The following is a 15,669-nucleotide window of genomic DNA, read 5'->3' on the forward strand; positions in this document are numbered from 1 at the left end:
GTTAAGTAGGAGTCAGCTAGCTGCTCGTCAGGCTGTGGCGCGAGATTTGCCTATCTTCACTGGGGACCCGGAAGAATGGCCGTTGTAACTCGCTCATAGCGAGTTACAACGAGACTGTGTGGATATACTGACGAGTAAAATTTGATTCGTCTTCAGCGTAGCCTTAAAGGGAAGGCCCTTGAAACAGTTCGATGCCGACTGCTACATCCTTCTAATACTGCTGGTGTAATAACAACCCTGCGTACATTATTTGGGCGTCCTGAGATTATTGTACACTCGCTAGTCACCAAAATTCGTGAGATGCCAGCATCGAAGGCTGAAAAATTGAACACTATAATTGATTATGGAGTAGCCGTGCAAAGTGTATGTGCCACTATTAAAGCATGTGGGCTCGACGAATACCTGTGCAACGTTGCACTTCAAGAACTTGTGGATCGACTGCCGGCGACGATTAAGCTGAACTGGGCTATACATCGACAGACATTACCGCGAGTTACTTTAGCAAGCCTGGGAGACTGGCTAGGAAAATTAGTTGAGGCGGCAGGTATGGTAACAATTCTTACAATTGGTTTCACAAAGCGGGGACGAAGAGATGATAATTCCATCAACGTGCATACTGAGGATGAACATGGAACGACTGTATCTCAGGCTGCCCGTTCGAAATCACCACAGAAGTCGTGGATACGAGCGTGCCCAGCATGCAATATGGCATGTAATTCCATGGAGAACTGTGACAAATTCCAAGAACTTGACATCGAAACGCGGTGGATTATTATTAAAGACCATAAATTATGTCGGAAGTGTCTTCGAAAGCACTTTAGGGCTTGTTTAACTAAAACACCTTGCGGAAGAAACGGCTGTACTTATATGCACAGCCCTCTATTACATAACGATGTCCGGTACAGATCAGCTACAGTTCATCAAGCAGATTCAATGCAAGACACCGTTACTCAAAGCTGCAACGCTCATTTAAACGTATCAGGGAAATTCTCTTCAGATATATTCCCGTAACTGTTCACGGTCGAGAAAAATCAATAACCACATATGCATTTCTTGACGATGGCTCATCCACTACACTCATGGAACATAGCCTGTTGGACGAGTTGGAACTTCAAGTAACACCTCATCCGCTTTGTCTGGACTGCTGGACAACAGAGAAACGATGGGGAATCTGTAAAACTGTCCGTCAGAATTTCCGGCGTGCAGGATTGCAGTAAGATTCATGTGCTGCCGAAGGTTCATACAGTCGAGAATCTGTCGCTTCCGCCCAATCCGTTTCAGCGGAAGATTTAGCAACACGTTATAATCACCTGAAGAATCTACCGATAGATTCATACAATTCGGTATCTCCGAGGATTCTGATAGGTATCGATAACTGCTATCTAGGCCACGCGTTGCAGTGTACAGAAGGTGGCGAAGATCAACCTGTGGCAGCCAGGACTCGTTTAGGATGGCTGGTGTATCCGGAACATCAAATACGAACTATACCGCATACCACAGTGTTCACGTTTGACCATGTAGCAAGGAGGATGCGCCGCAATGAAAGAGTTCTTTTCTATTGAGGGTCTTGGGATAACGACGCTATCAAAGCCATTGCTTTCGAAGGATGATGAACGAGCTCTTCAACTACTTACCTCAAGGACTCTGCTGAAGGATGGGCACTATGAAAGTGCATTGCTCTGGCGATATGATACTCTACGTCTGCCAGATAGTAAGGGGATGGCTCTAAAGAGGTTGATATGTCTAGAGAGAAGAATGGGTCGTGATGCTGAACTTGCTAACACTCTTCGCGCAAAGATAGTCGAGTATGAACAGAAGGCATACATACGAAGGTTAACGCCGAGAGAAGCTTCAACTAAACATCCACGGGCGTGGTACCTGCCGATTTTCCCTGTATTCAATCGAAATAAACCAGGGAAATTACGGATCGTTTGGGGTGCAGCAGCTACAGTTGGTTGAATATCGCTCAACTCACTCCTGTTAAGTGGTCCGGATCAGCCAACATCTCTGCCATGGTACTCTATGGATTTCGGGAGTTTCGAATTGCGATTACCGGAGATATACGCGAAATGTTCCATCAGGTGCTTATGAATGAAGATGATCAGAAGATGAGTTTCTTGTGGAGAGATGGTGATTCCAGCTATGGACCGGATGTATACGTCACAAGGGTGATGACTTTCGGAGCAACATGCTCTCCTAGCTGCGCACAGTTTGTGAAGAACGCCAATGTGGTCCGATTCCAGCACAGGTTGCCCCGAGCAGTAGAATGTATCATCAAGGAATACTATGTCGATGATATGCTAGCTAGTGTCGAGTCCGAGCAGGAAGCAGTGCGACTAGCCAACGAGGTTCGCTACATTCATTCAGCGGCCGGCTTCGAAATTCGCAACTGGCTTTCTAACTCAAGGCGAGTTTTAGAGGGTCTGGATGGGCATCAGCTAGCGGAGAAAATATGAATTTTTCTTCTGAAATGGAAACGGAAAAGGTCCTCGGGATGTGGTGGTGTACTGAGACTGATACATTTACTTTCAAGCCTTTTCCAAATCACCAAGATATTCTTTCCGGTCGTAAATGCCCAACGAAGCAGGAAGTGCTAAAGACGCTTATGACCATATACGATCCTCTGTGCTTGCGAACTTTCTAATGTTTCTGAAAGTATTAATTCAGGAAATTTGGCGCGCAGGATCGCACTGGGATGACGAAATATCGCCAGCATTGGCTGAGAAATGGCAATTATGGTTAAGACTTCTTCCCCAAGCAGAAACGGTGAGAGTTCCACTCTGCTATCGCCATCTTACGTCGGTTGAAGGAAATAATGTAATCCAGTTACATGTATTCGTGGATGCAAGCGAGAACGGAGTGGCCGCGGTTGCTTACCTTAGATTTGAGCAAAACGGTGTCATCGAATGCGCCTTAGTTGGATCAAAAACGCGAGTTGCTCCCTTGAGGTACCTCTCTATATCACGTTTAGAGTTGCAAGCAGCAGCAGTAGGGGCTCGCCTGGCAAACAGCATCATGAAATCACATCGCTTAAACATTTCAGCACGATATTTCTGGACTGATTCGCGAGACGTCGTATGTTGGCTTAGATCGGATCATCGACGCTATAGTCAATTTGTGGCATCCAGAGTTGGAGAAATTCTCGAAACGACGGACCTGAGTGAGTGGAACTGGCTTTCGACGAAATTAAACGTTACTGATGAGGGCATCAAATGGCAGAAACTTCCCAATCTATTGCCATCAAGTCGATGGTTCTGTGGCCCGGAATTTTTGTGGAACATGATACGTGAATGGCCATTGGATAGAATAGACTCTGGATCAACCTCGGAAGAATTGCGTGCCACTGTGCTACATCATTCAATTCCAGATCCACTATTTCGCTTCGAAGACTACTCCAAGTGGAAGCCACTCACACCTGAAGAGCTGCAGGCTGCTAAGGAATTAATTTACTGTCTAACACAGCAGCAGAGCTATCCGGAAGAAGTTAAGTTGCTCAGGGAAGATAACGTGACAGTTAAGACACGACCACGCCTATTACCGAAACGCAGCTCTCTATACAAGTTATGTCCAGTAGCAGATGAGCATGGGATGCTACGTATGCAAGGGCGACTGAGCAATTGTCAGTTTGTAGAGGATGCTGTCAAACGCCCGATCCTACTCCCGAAACGGTATCACGTAACGAATCTAGTGATTGCAGACATCCACGAGAAGTAGCGGCACATCAACCATGAAACAGTGTTAAACGAGATTCGTCAAAAATTTTACATACCACGGCCTCGCACTGTCTACAACCAGGTTCGCCGCAATTGTCAACGTTGCAAAATACTTCGTGCACGGCCTCAGCCGCCGATCATGGGGGACCTTCCGGTAGCACGACTCGCTGCGTTCAGTCGCCCATTGTCTTATACAGGGATTGACTACTTCGGGCCAATGCAGGTAACCGTGGGCCGACGCGTAGAAAAATGCTGGGAATTTTTTTTCACCTGATTGACTATTCGCGCCATACATTTAGAAATTGCTGACTCTCTTACGACTGATTCGTGCATTATCGCCATACGTATCTTGATTGCTAGACGTGGATCACCAATAGAGATTGTAAGCGACCGTGTCACCAATTTCATCGGCGCAAGCCGCGTGTTACGTGAAGCCTTGTCGGAAGTCGACCAGGACAGAATGATGCAGGAGTTCGTCAGCCCTAACACAAAATGGACATTTAATCCACCCACCTCGCCTCACTTTGGAGGTTGCTGGGAACGACTGATTCAGTCGGTCAAAAGAGTCCTAGATCAAGTGAAACCTAAACGGCTGCCAGCGGATGAAGTTCTGAGGAGTATGCTGATGGAAATCGAAATGATGATCAACTCAAGACAACTACCGCACATACCAATCAACGAAGAAACGTCACCCCCTTAACACCTAACCACTTTCTTTTGGGGACATCAAACGGTAGTAAACCCCCGATTGCGTTCAATGACAGACCTGTGATCGTACGAAACTCGTGGAAGATGTCCCAGGCGTACGCTGATCAATGCTGGAAAAGATGGGTCTCCGAATACATGCCAACACTCACACGTCGAACGAAATGGTTTCAACCTGTGAAACCGATAGAGATCGGTGACGTCGCACTCATCGTAGACAACAACCTTCCGCGGAATTGCTGGCCATTGGGACGTGTTGTTGCGGTGGTACCATCTAAGGATGGACAAGTCCGTCGAGCAACTTTACAAACGGCGACAGGACTGTTGGAGAGACCCGCGGTCAAAATCACTATATTGGACGTCGGCTGCAGCTGGACTGAGTAGTTCCTAGGGCGTACTGGGGGGAATGTCACACCCCTGCGTGACGTGCCTCCGTTTATTTGGCAACCTTGTCGCTGATTCCATGCAGCGCGATTTCTTGGTCAGTAGATGTCAGATCTATGCGGTCTGAGCTCTCGATCAGTAGATGTCAGAAGAAAGCTTCCGGTAAAAAAGGTGGTACTATATACTTACTAAAAATAATACTATATCTTAAATCTAAGCTAAAATTTGATGAACAATTTGAACTTACATGCTAAATGAAGAAAAAAAAAATACAATTAATAGAAGTGTGAGGATAGTTTGAATTATAACTATATAATTTATATCTAACGCTGAGCCGTGACAGGTAATAATTAGCAAGGATTAAAATTGATATAAACCTAACCTAAACAATTTTGCAGTACCTCCACATGAAACGTAGCGGATAGCTAGTTAGCACAGGGGAATACTAAACGTGAGTAACTAAAGACAGACATGCTTTATTAATATGAACACTAATGCCTAGTTAATTTATTTCGAAAGGTATTTTTTAACCATCCACTATTATAATTTACGGAATAAATAAAGTGGTTAAGGAATCGGAAACGTCCTTCTTGTTGCGATACAACACCAGGTCATTAAACTATTTGACTGGTATAGCTTTAGTGTCAATTTCTTTTTAGCATTAAATGTAATAAAAATTGCATTTCAGCTTAATGGAATCAATTCACATTTTGATTTTTTTCGGGTATATGAAATTCGAGCGAATGGCATTCGAGTGTATGTGGCATTCGGGCAATGTCTTTCGGGTGTTCGTGGCATTCGGGTGAATGACATTAAATGTGATAGAATCCATTTTTGCCTTCTTCAATGCGATTGCTCTGAAAACCGACTGTTTAACGGAGGCCCGGAGGGCTGATACCATTCGATTCAGCTCGTCCAGTTCGGCATATGTCTGTGTGTGTATGTGCGTCTTTATGTGTGTACGCGAACACAATCTCACTCACTTTTCTCAGAGATGGCTGAACCGATTTTCACATATTTAGTCCCAAATGAAAGGTGCAACGTTCTGTTGCTGCTATTGAATTTCTATCGGATCCGACTTCCGGTTTTACAATTATAGGGTGATGAGTACGATCACGTAGTAAATGTCGATTTTAATAAATTCTGCAATGAATTTATAATGGTGAAAATTTTCCCAAAATGTTACCACAACTGCTTCGATTTGTAGTACTAGCTCACTAACAGCCATTCAAAGTCTTTTTGGTCACATTGGCCACCATCATCGGTTCCGGAAGCCCCGGCGGAAGTAACCAAATTCGGAATAACAGTCACATCGTCTTCTCGGTGATGGCTAGACCAAACTTAGTCTCAAATGAAAAATGTTGCGTCCCCGTAAATGGCTATTAAATTTTATCCCGAACCGACTTCCGGTTCCGGAGTTACGGGTTGTGGCGTGCGATCACATAGCAAATTGTGATTCAAACCGATACTCCGATGAAAGCAAAAAGGTAAAAATTTCGCTAAAATGTCTCTCAAACAACTTAAATTTGCAGTTCTAGGTCACCGATGGCCAAACAAACTTTCGTTGACTACATTGACCACCATAGACGGTTCCGAAAGTGCCCGGGAAAAGCGACCATCTTTCAAAACTAGCAAACTCATATCAGTTTCTCGGAAATGGTTGGGCCGATTTTCACAAACTTAGTCCCAAATGATAGCTATATTATCCCCACAGATGTCTATAAAATATCGCATGGATCGCTTATATGGTTCCGGAAATATAGACTGAACCGTCCGGTCACATATGAAACTCCCATATAAGCCGGAAATCAAAACTTTCTTCAAAGGGGGGACCCTATGAAATTTCAGAAATCGAATTCGTATTTTCGATGCAAAACAAAATTTTAGAACTCGAATAATGATTTCTTTTCTTGTATATTTGTCATGTCATGTATAATAATAAAAGGTAATATTTGCATTTGAAAGCTTTTAATGAATATAAACAACGCAAACATTCTCGTGTTCATGATTGAGAAAGGCGCAATTGCACCGCTAGGTGGATTAAAACAGGTTTTTCATATATTATTTTGTGTTGCATTTGATGAGTTCTATTACCGTATTATTAACCATAATTCTGGACACCTGTTCTATTGCGTTATTTTAATTTGAGTGATATAGTTATACACTCAGGTTTTTTTACGCGGGAGATACAGGCTGCGTAAATGAAAACCGCGTAAATTTCAAAATCCGCTTAAATGAAGACCGCGTAAATTTCAAAATCCGCGTAAATGAAAACCGTATAAATCCAAAAATCCGCATAAATGAAAACTGCGTAAAAAAACTTGAGTGTATTTAGGAGCCAAAAAGATTTTTCATGATTAATCTGCATACAAATTTTTAAAGCACTTGTGAGCAAATAACCGCTCCCAAAACTTGCATGGCCGTGCTGGACCACAAAATATGCTATGATGAAGGGTCGTTCTATTAGTGCACATTAGAAAGAAAAATAAATTGTTCTTACCGTGATCTCACGAAGATTTTGTTCGGCGTCGATAAGTTTTCTTGTGAGGTATTTGATATCTGATGCTTGATCCTTAATTTGGTCATTAGCGCGACTGTTGTTTTTCTGTAAATCTGCGTTTAACCGACGGAAATCTTGTAACAACACTTCAGAATCTTCACGAGTTTTTTCAGAGCGTCTCATTTGTTCCAACAGTTTCGGAACATCCAACAATGCGCCATTGTGCACAACTAAACCACTACTAGTGAGAGGAATGTTGATTTCATTATGTGTTTGCTCAACTTTGATTTTCTTAGACGGTGGTCCATCATCGCCGTCAACTGATGTTTCGGCTTTTAGAACAACCTTGAGATTATTCTCTATTTGTTCCAAATAGTTAGTGTTACCAACAGCTAGTTCTTGCAACTCTGCTTCGGACATCCCAAACCCTTGAACTGCTTCCCTAACTTCATCGGATGTTTCGTCATTAGTTTTCACATTTGTAACTTCTTTGGCTTGCTCATTTACTTCATCAATCGCATCGGGTGTTTCCTTAACTTTATCGGTCAGTTTGCGATAGTAAAGCATATCTCGGGTAAGTGCTTTTGCCACCATTCTTCTAACTTGGGAGCGAGAGAGATTCAAGCCAAGAGTAAAAAACAAATCCTCGATATCTTTATCGAATATGTATCCACAATGACTAACATCAAAGTATGTGAACGATAAAAGTAGTTCCCGGTCAAATGTGTAATAAGATACTTTTTTCTCTTTCTCTTTGCGACGACGATCTTCATCTGAAACATCATCAAATCGAGACCGCCTGCGCGAATCGCGATCCCGTGTACGCTCGTGTTCCCTTTCTTCTTTATCATCTTTAGATTTTGCATTTTCCTCGATCTCCTTTTCTTGGTCTTTAACTCCATTACCGTTGACTTTCTTGTCAACACTTTCTTCTGCAATTACATCTTTTTTAGATTCTTCCTCTTTCTTGACCGGAATCAAGTGCACAGCTTTGTAAATATTAAAACCAAAATCACGTGTCAACATTTCATTGAACAACTCAGCAAATAAAGAAACCTCAAACGAATGTTCTTTCGAATCCTCTGAGCGATAGTCTAACAGAACTGATAGTGACATTACTGCGCAATCAAATTTACCGGACTTGGCAGTACGAGAAGGATGCACAATGATGTGTGGTTGCTCTGGGATAGAATATCTTTTCTCTAACAACTGACGTTCTTTCTCGCTGAGTTTATCTGGTTTAGTTTTTTGGATCGCCCCTTCATCATTGGATTTTTCGTCGGATTTAGTTGAATCGTATTCATCGATTACAGTCACTTCTGACATATCGACATTGTCCATTGTTTCGAATTCTTCGTCTTCATTTTTTTCGGTTAGTTTTTCCGCATCACTGTCGTCAATTTCTATTACTTTGTCTCCTGATGTAGCAGATTTGTTTACTTCGGTCGAACCTTTTTCATCGATCTCTGTCTGTTGATTTTCTAGCGCTTTGATTAGCCTAGCCGCTAATACATTTTTAACTCCTAAAACACGACAAAAAATATTATTAACAAGAATTAATTAAAGAGCGATTATGGTTACACAGTGTTCTTTCAAGGTGTTCGCACACGAGGCGACAGAACGAGGTGTATACAGGTGTACACATTTTTTTCTATGTGTGCATCAGCTGTCACTTTTTTCGGGCAAACAAGAAGAATGAAAAAGAAAACAGAAGCACGTGGTCTCATACTTCATTCTGATTGGTTAGTGATGTAAACATTTGCTCTTTTGCGATTCCGGACGCCATACTTATTTTTACCACGTGCTTACAAGCTTCGTTTCGATTGGTCGGTTTGTTATGTGCTTCGCGGTCTTGGGCTGCCATGATTAATTTCACTAGCAACAAACCAACATACTCAAACTTGACGAATGTGAACACCTATACTATAATGCATCTCGGCGACAGAACACTCACCCAGAGATGCCAGGTACTTTTTTCAAATGTCTACAATAATTTTAAAAGTCTGGGAAGAACAAAAAATGTCAGGAAAGCTAGTGTAACCTGGGACGGGACGTGCAAAGTGAAAAAAAGTGAATGTCACCGCGAACCGGCAATGGCCTGTCATTGCGAACCGGACCTTTCTTGATGATTTTCATTTTCTTGGAATGGGCAATGCTTGTGTAGTATCGTAATCAAGGTGCTTAGAGTTCTAAAAACTCCTTGATCGTAATATCCTGGCTGTATACAAGGTGTACTTGGAAAACATATTTTACATGTTGCTTCGATGCATGTAGAAGCACACAAACAAAAATGCAAAATGCACCAAAGGCACGTGCAATTTAATTATTTTGCTCAACAGTCATGGTTAATGTTGTTTTACACAGTTTAGACAAATGATAACATAATTCATGTCATGCTCGAGCTCTTTTATTTTCGGCACAAATCAATACCTCATCGGCAGAAGTCTATGGCGCATCGGCACAACACTATCATCGGCATTTGCTTGAAATTATTTTGCAAGCGGATTTTTTCCTGCAAAATAACATCAATATCGGGAGGGAAAAAGAAGACCGTCTTCGCATGTCCCGTCCCAGAGTGTAACCAAAAGCCTTTATATTCAAAAATCTGTAAATATCTGCAACCAAACTAAAAAATATGCAAATATCTGCAACCAAACTAAAAAATCTGCAAATATCTGCGTCATCGTAAACATCTACAGCTTAAATTAAAAATCTGCGAATTTGCAGACTTGTCTGCAAATCTGGCATCTCTGCACTCACCACAAAAAATATTCGCTATGAATTTTGTTAAGCTATTTCAACGCGATAACATTTACAGCGTTGGAATAGGAAGAACAAAATCCACAGCGAATATTTTTGGCGTGTTACCTGTCGGCTTGTGTGTACTGAATAAAAATTGTATAAAAATAAAAATATTGCGTATGATTTCTAACTAGAATCGGTTGTGTCACTCGAGCCGGAATACGAATTGGAACCAGCCGGAAATCCGGTTCATTTCCGGCTGAGCTTAACTGAGTAGGACCATTTGACATGTTTGGCTAGAAATGTATCAAATTCGAATTGGAACCGGTGAAAACCCGTTCAGTGAGCAAATTTTCTGGCAGAGACCGCTTTGTTAGAGGTCTGTAAGTCTAGGTTTGGCAGCCCTGTCAGATTTATGCGCGTATCCTGTCTAGAGCACTCTAGTTCCCACTGAGACGTCCAAAAATTGTTTCAAAATCGTTCAACACGGGTCCAATGATGGACGTTCGTTGAACGGTTATTTGGACGTTGTCCAAATTGGTCCAACGAACGTCCTTCATTGGACGATTTTGAAACTAACCGTTCTTAGAGGGTTAGAGTGTGGCCAAGAGACCACCCAGTTAAGCTCAGCCGGAAATGAACCGGAATTCTGGCTGGTTCCAGTTCGTATTCCGGCTCGTGACACAACCGATTCTAGTTAGAATCGGTTGTGTCACTGGAGCCCGTGGACGAACTGGAACCAGCCAGAATTCCAATTCATTTCCGGCTGAACTTTACTGGACATGACGTATCGGCTGGATGTTGTTGGCTCGAATCAAAACTTGTCGAAAGTAAACAAAGTTCATTTCATATCGTCAACCTGGCGCCCAGGCGGTGAATTCGTTAGAATTCAACGGGGTGCTGGAGCGTTGCCCAGTTAAGTTCAGCCGGAATGCTGGCTGGTTCTAAATCGTATTCCGGCTCCGGTGACACAACCGATTCTAGTTATATTGTTTAAGGGGTACCATTTCGATGCGGCTTAGCCGCATAACCGAGGTCTAGGAACCGAAGCGGCGCAAAGCCGCTGAGGCTCCGCCGGGCGAGGTGGCCACCGACCCGCCGTCGGAAGCAAGCGAACCTGTGATCCACTCGTTTGCCCGGCTTACTCAAACATAGGGGCTATCCCTAGTTTAAGTCCGACTGAACGGTAGCGAAGTCGGACAGCACACGCAAAAGCGATGTGGCGTAGCCACATTGGGTGGACACAAAATAAAATTGGCAACGCTAGCAAAATGTAAACACAAATGAACACTCCGGATGAACCTATCGTCAATTGACGAGTTTTGATTCGAGCCAATAATATGGGCCCTGACGTATCCAAACGAACATGAAATTTGACGTATTCACAATAGAAATACGTCAGATTTCTGCTCGTTTGGATACGTCAAACGCGTTTTGGCCGCACTCTACCCACTGAGACGTCCAAAAAATTGTTTCAAAATCGTTCAACACGGGTCCAACGATGGACGTTCGTTGAACGGTTATTTGGACGTTGTCCAAATTGGTCCAACGAACGTCCTTCATTGGACGATTTTGAAGCCAACCGTTCTTAGAGGGTAACTAGAGTGCTCTAATCCTGTCGGGTTAGTTGAGCTATAGGGCGAACTCGGTTTCGCTCGCGTTTTCTGGCAAATTTTGACAGGAACCGAGCTAAAGATCTAAAGATCCTGGCAATTCCTACCTGGTAGAATTTAGCACGAATCGAGCAAAACATCTGACAAAGATGTGGCAGGAAGCGTGCAGCGATTTTGGCCGTACATTTCTGACTCGATTCTGGCTAAAAGTGAGCAGCATCGGTTGGTTTAACCGCTTCTGTCAGAAACGGTTGTTGCATTTGAGCGAATTCGTTGCCAGAATTCTCGCACAAATCGCGCAAAATGCTCGCAGCAACTCTGCCAGCATCAATTTCGCTTTGCTCAACTTTTGCTAACTTTCTGCTTGCCACACTGACCGGGCGGAAGATCCCGGTCAGCGTGGCAAGCAGAAAGTTAGCAAAAGTTGAGCAAAGCGAAATTGATGCTGGCAGAGTTTCTGCGAGCATTTTGCGCGATTTGTGCGAGAATTCTGGCAACGAATTCGCTCAAATGCAACAACCGTTTCTGACAGAAGCGGTTAAACCAACCGATGCTGCTCACTTTTATCTAGAATCGAGCCAGAAATACACGGCCGAAATCTCTGCACGCTTGCTGCCACATCTTTGTCAGATGTTTTGCTCGATTCGTGCTAAATTCTACCAGGTAGGAATTGCCAGGATCTTTGCACAGTTTATGTCCGAGTTATGCCAGGGTTTAGCTCGGTTCCTGTCAAAATTTGCCAGAAAACGCGAGCGAAACCGAGTTCGCCCTAGCTCAACTAACCCGACAGGATACGCGCAGAAATCTGACAGGGCTGCCAAACCAAGACTTACAGAAATCTAGCAGAGCGGTCTCTGCCAGAAAATTTGCTCACTGGGATATCGCGGCCTCTGTCAGAAAATTTGCTCACTGGGTACTCGGAAAGATATTTGAGCCGACACTAAGTGCAACGTGACTTGTCACAGCGATGGTGAACGAAGGTGAGTTACATCGTTAATATCTATTCAATTTACAACAGAATGTTATATAACAGATAATTTAATTTTCCTATCTATGATGGGACAATAGCAAGGTTATTTTTTTCTCTTCTTTTCTGACCAAACTCCTAAATATAGGTGATTACTAGGGTGATTATAGTGATCTTTATCTTACGGTAGTGGTACGCTATAGGGGCAAATATCAATCTTCTGCTTTGCGCTAAGTGGTTTAGTTTCCATCGGATTGCTAGATCTTGATTCCCGATATTTGTTCACTTTGGATATTTTTGAAACAATGTGATTAAAGATATGTGCCCTAGGGTTGCTTGTAAAAATAGTGGTAATAATCAATTTATTGATTAATGAACAATTATTATAACGCGTCTGTGTGACCAACCAGTATTTGATTACAACAGTACAATACTCTTTTCCAATTAAGGTACTGGATGACGGTTAAAATTTGGTGTTGTCATGGCGATTCTAGTCCCTCGGTCAACACATTGGATCAGATTCGAGAGTTATACTACGTTCACACTACGAGTTAAAACGTGTTTTAACGCTATCTTGATGACATTTTTCTTGTTGCTAATTATTATAACGTATTATAACTCTGTAGTGTGAATATAACTAAATATAAGGTCAAACTGATGTTCTTTCACAGTATATAGCCAGCATTGCATGGCGATGCTTTCTAGCCGCCTCGGTCATCGGGAACTACCAGCAGATCGCAAATCGGTTCTTCATGTGACACATCCTGCAAACTGTCCAATATTACGTTCACACTACTGAGTTAAAACATGTTATAATAATTAGCAACAATAAAACTGCCATCAAGATAGCATTAAAACACGTTTTAACTCGTAGTGTGAACGTAGTGTTACATCTGTTTTATTGTGTTAATATTTGAATCCGTCAAAAATCCCGAAATTTATTGTTCACACTTTATGTGCATCTTTCCTCTTATTATTAAAACATGCAATTTCCTTGACCTAAATCAGGTTACTGTATACTATTGATAAATTATAAATTGTATTATTTCAGACAATGTGACGCACATTCGATTTTATATCTTATGTCGCGCGTTATACACTCATTTTCGGATAGTGTGACCCATGAAAACTGCGCAATAACGGCCCAGGTCGTAACGTCCCAAACAGTGTGTCATAACAGTCGGAAATAACCTACAAAGAGCTATTTACTATCGTACTATCTTTCATCTCTTTAGATATCATCGGCACAAAGCAAACGTAAACAAGATTCCGACGGCGATGTATTGTCGCTGCCGAAAAGGACACCATAAAAAAGAAATCACTATCACGAAACAGGATGAAACGGGTACAGTCGTGTCCCGACTTATATACTACACTCTCCACACCCCATCTAGCTCAGAACGATGGTTGTGCGTCAGTGAAGTAAAAGATTATGCCATGCTTGGTGGCAACAGTCCAGAACAGACAATAAGAGGCGAATGACCCTAAGGTTAAAACCTCTATAATAAAAAAAAACAGACAATGGTTGATGAGCACTTGAGCATGAAACTAGTAGTCATCCTACTTCAAATCGTAAATGTACCTTTGCCGTAAACCACGAAGCTGCCGAAGCTCCTGTCATCAGATGTCTGAGCATTAATCAGGAATATTCCGGAGCGCCAAAGTCAACCAAGAACAAACTTGGTCCCCCTCTCCGCTTAAAAGTTGATCGAAGTTCCAGTAAAAATATTTTATAAACAGAAAATTCTATGCAGACATATGACTCCGCTTGAGAAAGGCTGTCATAAGATAATTTTCCTGACATTTTGGTAATTCTCAGACAATGAAACTTTTTAATGCAGGCATTTCAAAAATATCTGGCATCTGTATTGTATTTCATCATCGTAAACTATCCCGCACATGCTGGCCATAACCAAGGATGCAAAATGTCTACCTTTTCTGCGGCTGTAATTTTTCTGCCTACATTCTCATTTCTCTCTCGATGCTGCTGTCATTCGCTTGTGCAGGACGCCCAGCGCTGTACGGCTGCCTGTGTGCAAAGCAGTAACATGACAAAAAACTACTGTCCCCAGTACAGTCACCAGACGCGAGCGGTACAGCTTCTCTTTCCTTATTTTACATTTTTTAATATTTTCAATCTTTTTAATATTTTTATTCAAAAATGACAACAATGAATGAGGCTCATTTACGCCACGGCCGGCATCAACGCTTTCCTATGCGGGCCTCTCCCTTTGACTATGCAGAGAAAAATGTGCAAAGCGAGAGAACAAACTTTACTACGCCACACTCTCACCGAGCAGTCGGAGTACAGCAGCAAAACAAAAATGTATTCTACTGCTGTACGGGAAAATGTACTCGGTTAGGTTACCGTCACAGACAAACAGACGTAACACGAGATGAATTTTCATCGCCCACAGAAAAACGGTCGATTTAAATTATGAAAAATGCGCCATTTCACCGAGCGTGGCGCTTGTGAAGCGATTTTGACACATAGCCATAATGTGTAGCTTCGTTACCGCAAGCACCCGAAAACCAAGATGAAGGGAAAAAAAGGTGGGAACATTCGTCACTTTTAAGTGCATTAGTTTTATATAGAAAAACTCTAGTAAGAGAACTGCGGAGAGAAAAACAGCATTTTTGGCAACGTATGCCCCGGTATTGTATGGCAACACGTCCAATGTTATAAGGATAGGCAATGTTCGATTGGATTCGTTTTTTGACAGCTAAACGCGAATCCAATCGATCCAAAATGGAGTCTCCGCATTTCTCTTTCTAGAGTTTTTCTAGTTTTATACATGTCAAATGAAACAAAGTGTCCGCGACCCATAAAATAAGTAAACATCGTCTAACTAGACGCCCAGATGGTGCAGTCTCGTCAGTAACTAACTGACAAGATGAATTCGAAACACAAAAAATAAAACTTAATTTAAGTTAGGTTTTGTGCCCTTAACGCGCAAAGTGGTTTAATCCAATTTTCCCTTATGGGAATTAATATTGCATAATGCAAGGCGTTTGGCTCCCGAGCCATAAGACAAGAGTTCGTTT

The 15,669-nt window shown here is 42.4% G+C and overlaps 1 protein-coding gene across 1 annotated transcript in view; it reads right to left on the minus strand.

The window, feature by feature from the left end:
• The window catches only part of LOC131692615 (cell division cycle and apoptosis regulator protein 1-like), an 80,695-nt gene that overhangs the window by 14,060 nt on the left and 50,966 nt on the right, over nucleotides 1-15,669 (minus strand). The window contains exon 8 of the mRNA XM_058979803.1: nucleotides 7,303-8,825. Within this exon, the coding sequence (XP_058835786.1) occupies nucleotides 7,303-8,825 (1,523 nt within the window). The remainder of the gene's footprint in view (nucleotides 1-7,302; nucleotides 8,826-15,669) is intronic.

This window comes from Topomyia yanbarensis, chromosome 1 (assembly GCF_030247195.1).
Source record: "Topomyia yanbarensis strain Yona2022 chromosome 1, ASM3024719v1, whole genome shotgun sequence".
Lineage (NCBI taxonomy): Eukaryota > Metazoa > Arthropoda > Insecta > Diptera > Culicidae > Topomyia > Topomyia yanbarensis.